General features: G+C 32.7%; 1 protein-coding gene across 2 annotated transcripts in view; it reads left to right on the top strand.

Moving 5' to 3' along the window:
* The window catches only part of LOC122635706 (homeobox protein araucan-like), a 119,092-nt gene that overhangs the window by 80,285 nt on the left and 34,511 nt on the right, over positions 1 to 4,296 (top strand). For both annotated transcript variants that reach the window (XM_043826222.1, XM_043826223.1), the window contains exon 3: positions 1,216 to 1,349. In XM_043826222.1, the coding sequence (XP_043682157.1) occupies positions 1,216 to 1,349 (134 nt within the window). The remainder of the gene's footprint in view (positions 1 to 1,215; positions 1,350 to 4,296) is intronic.

Below are 4,296 nucleotides of genomic sequence, written 5' to 3'. Positions count from 1 at the left end.
CTCTCTCTCTCTCTCTCTCTCTCTCTCTCTGTCTCTCTTTTTTCTTTCCTTTCTTTCCTCTTTTTTTTTCTTTTTTTTTTTTTTGCCCCCGTTGTTTTCCGTTTTCGCTTTTTCATTTTTTATATACACTTTTCCCTTTTTATCCCTCCTTTTGCTCTTTTTCTTCAACCCCCTTCCCGCCATTTCGCTCTTTACTTCTTTTTTTTTTCCATTTCCTTTTGTATCTGTTTTTTTTTTGTATTTTTTATTTTGTTCTCTCTCTCTCTCTTTTTTTCATTATTATTTATTCTTTTTTCTATCAAAACGAATTCAAATTCCACAGGCGTTACTTCCGAACGGGTAGCATGCGTACATTCATATCCATTGATTGATGGCTCGAACCGATTGATCGATCGACCGATCTGCATTTAACCGACTTCGTAATATCATGGCTCGCGTGAACTCGACATTTAAGACGATACATCGATCATTCTTCAATTCCGAGAACGTCATATCCTGGTGGATTCGCGAGAAGTAATATTTCATTCGAATGCTTCTCGCGAAATCTGTTCAACGTATTCGCATATATACTTACTTACATATATATAAATGTATACGTGTGTGTAAATATATATATATATATATATATATATATATATTTTTATATATATCTATCTATTTACATATAAGTATATCCTTGGAAAGGTATACCTTTTTTTATTCCTTTCCTTTCTTTTTTTCTTTTGTTATTTATTTATTATACCTTTCAACAAAAACCAGGACAGTATTATAACCCGCGAGACCTTATTAGCAAACTCGAATAATTAAAAACGAGATTATTTCAGTTTTGATCATGGAAATTATTAACAAGAAATTATATATGTACGTTGAAGGATAACGTTGATGAAAATAACGTTTTCGTTTCATTCGTTTCATCCCTCTCTCTCTCTCTCTCTCTCTCTCTCTCTCTCTCTCGCAGAAGGACGAAATAAGAGTATGAAAAATTCACCCCGAGTATGAAACTGAATCGACAACGACGACAACGACGCCGACAACGACGTAGAAAAGAGAAACGAGAGGAACAAAAAAAATCAATGGGGCGGGATAGGAGTTAGATGGTAGCAGGGGGTGCAGCCTTTAGGGGTGGCAAAGAGAAGAGGAGAGGAGTGGTGGCGTTTGGGGAAACACAACGATTCCCTTATTTTATTTTTTTTCCTTTTGCTTTTTTTCTTCCAGGGAAATCCGTACGGTCTGAAGGACGCTACGGGGATGGGGATGACGGCGGATATGGGTGCTGCATGGGGTACGGCCGCTCTTCAACCTGCTGCCACGGGTTACTACCCTTACGATCCGACCCTGGCCGCCTACGGGTAAGTTTATCACCAAGTTTCATGGTCTCTCGGCTCCATTAGATTAAACCACCACTTCGACTCTACTCTACTCTACTCTACTCTACTCTACTCTACTCTACTCTACTCTACTGTCTCTCTCTCTCTTTCTCTCTTTCTCTCTTTCTCTCTTTCTCTTTCTCTCTTCCCTTCGATGCCATTCGCTCGCCGCCATTAAAACAAGAGTCACGATCTCTCTTACTCGACTATATCTACTTCGGTCTCGTGAACGCTTATCGTTATCGTGAATCCGTAATATCCTTTAGGACAATATGCCTTTTCAACGTTCTATCCTTCTTCAAATTATACTGCGTTTTATATCATCGGCGTTCACTGTCATTTTCATTATTTCTGCCTTTTTTTTTTTTTTTTAGTCTTCTCGTGTTTTCTTTCTTTCTTTCTTTCTTTTTTTTTTTTTTAATTCATCTTTCTTCTTTCGTCGAATCGAGGACGTAACAGGGGTGGTATATAAAGGTGGAAAATAATGTATGATCGTATTCGATCGTATTGAAGCGTTCGTTAGATTTTGTTATATTAGATAATATTCGGATAATGTCAGGTATTTCTTTTTTATTTTTTCAAGTTGCGCAAGAAGATCGTTCTCTCCGAAGCAAATTTATTTTTAACTTTTCTTTTTTTAAGATGGAGGATTATTATTCGATAGGTTTTGTTTCCATTCATTTCAGATCTATCTGGAACTATTGTTAACGCGTTGATCAATTTAATATGATATTTATCTAATATGTTTTATATCGATGATTAGATAAAAGAGGATTTAATGTCGCTTACATCATACACACATACAACCACATACATACGTTGTGTTTATTTATTTTTTATTTATTTTTATATTATTCACTTTCGCATTTGGGAAACAATATTTTTTTCTTTTATTTTTTAAATATCACCATAGAAATATTTCCAAATGCATATTCATTTCAACGTGTTAAATTTCATTTCATAATTTATTTCTATGCCGATAAGAGATACGAAAGAATTTAATTGTCATAATTTTTGTACTTTTAAATTAAAAAATCGTACATTTATTAAAAAAAAGGAGATACACTTTTAATACTATTACTGAAATCTTAAAAACAGATCATTCATCTTATCAATTCCAATCTCATAAATGTTTAGATAAATTATGCTTAAAAAAATCTATCGCGATATTAATATATATACTTTAGAAATTTTATAATAATGTTTACATAAATTCCGAAAAAAATTCATTGTCACATATTTATATTAAACGCTTTACTTCTGTTGGAAAGAAGAGAAAATTAATTTAAAAAAAAAAAAAAAAAAAAAAAAAAAAGAAAGAAAGAATCTCATGAATGAGTCGTTCAAACGTGTTAATGAAATAACTATCAAAATTTAAATTCTACCTACAAAAAAGAATTAATTCATTTCACATTTATATCGAAAACTTTACCTTTATTACAAAACAAAATATCTACCATTAATTTAAAGAAAGAAAATAGGAAGAATCTCACGAGTGAATCGTGTTAACGAAATAACGATGAAAAGTTGATTAATTTTTGGACATTTTAAATTCGTGAAGGAAAGAAAGGATTTGAAAAGTACAGATATTCTCTGCGCCACACGTGAGACACGTCGTCGAGATTCCGTCGAGTTAATCCATGGAGAAAAATGTGATGCGCTGAAGAAAGCCTGTTCTTCCTTCTTCTCACTGAAGAGAGTTACGAGGGTGCTGTCAATTCGAGAACCCTCGCACTTCATCTTGCAGGAAAGTGGGATTATCGATGGCGAGAAAAGGGCGTCGCTTGTTAGTGCGATACCCAAAGCTCCTGAAAGCTTCTTCTTTTTCTTCTTCCTCTTCCTATTCTTCTTCTTCTTCTTCTTCTTCTTCTTTTCCTTTTTCTATCTCTTCTTTCTTTTCTTCTTCTTCTTCCTTTGCTTCGACAAACGATTCCTACGATTAACTAATTTCGGTGTTTACCAAGATCGCTCCGATTTCACGTCATAATCCTTCAAAATACTTCAGAAAAATGTCAAATTCAAATAAAAGAATGGAAATATATTCCGAGAGAAAAAACTTAACAAATATTTATCCTTATCGCAGGGAGAATTAATACAAATTGGATCGTTCGAATTTTCTCATCGTAATCCTTCCAAATATTTTCAAAATTATATACATCGAACTAAAAATCAAAAAGAACAAATATACTCTGCAAAGAACATTTATTCTTATCAATGCAAGAATATTATATATATATATATATATATATATATATGTGTGTGTGTGTGTGTATATATTGATTAACCTTAATAAGATATTACAAATATTAACGAGTTATAACAAACTTGTAGGAAATAATTGTTTATTTCAAAAAAGTCTATTTAAAAGATATTTCTCGAAAAACAAACAAAACAAGAGAAAAGTATTGCTATCAATAACAACATTACGATCTATCAAAATGATAAGAGTCCACGAAATGGACATCAAAAATCGAAGTCCGTGTAAACAAGTATTATTCGGCATAGAAGAAAACCCAAAAGGAGATGAGATCTTCGTAACAAGATCTCTCTACTCCGATATAAAAATACAAACAAGATAGATCCCTTCCCGAATAAAATAAAGTATGGTGACAGTGTGAACGAGTGTAAAGCGTAGAGAAAAAGATAGAGAAAGAGAGACAGAGACAGAAAAAGAGAGAAAGAAAGAAAGAAAGAAAGAAAGAAAGAAAGAAAGAAAGAAAGAGATACAACTATTTTGAAAGAGCATGTGCCTAACGCCGTTGACAAAATGACGTGCTTTAGAGATCTTCGTCAGGGATCTTAATTGGAAACACTTGGTGTGTAAACGATCTGCCCTCGTTTCTACACTTCCGTACTTTCAAATTCCAAAGTTCTTTCGACCTTATATATATATATATATATATATATATATATATATATATATATATAT

This window comes from Vespula pensylvanica, chromosome 19 (genome assembly GCF_014466175.1).
Source record: "Vespula pensylvanica isolate Volc-1 chromosome 19, ASM1446617v1, whole genome shotgun sequence".
NCBI classification, from domain to species: Eukaryota; Metazoa; Arthropoda; class Insecta; order Hymenoptera; family Vespidae; genus Vespula; species Vespula pensylvanica.
This window is presented reverse-complemented; position numbering and strand designations above follow the sequence as displayed.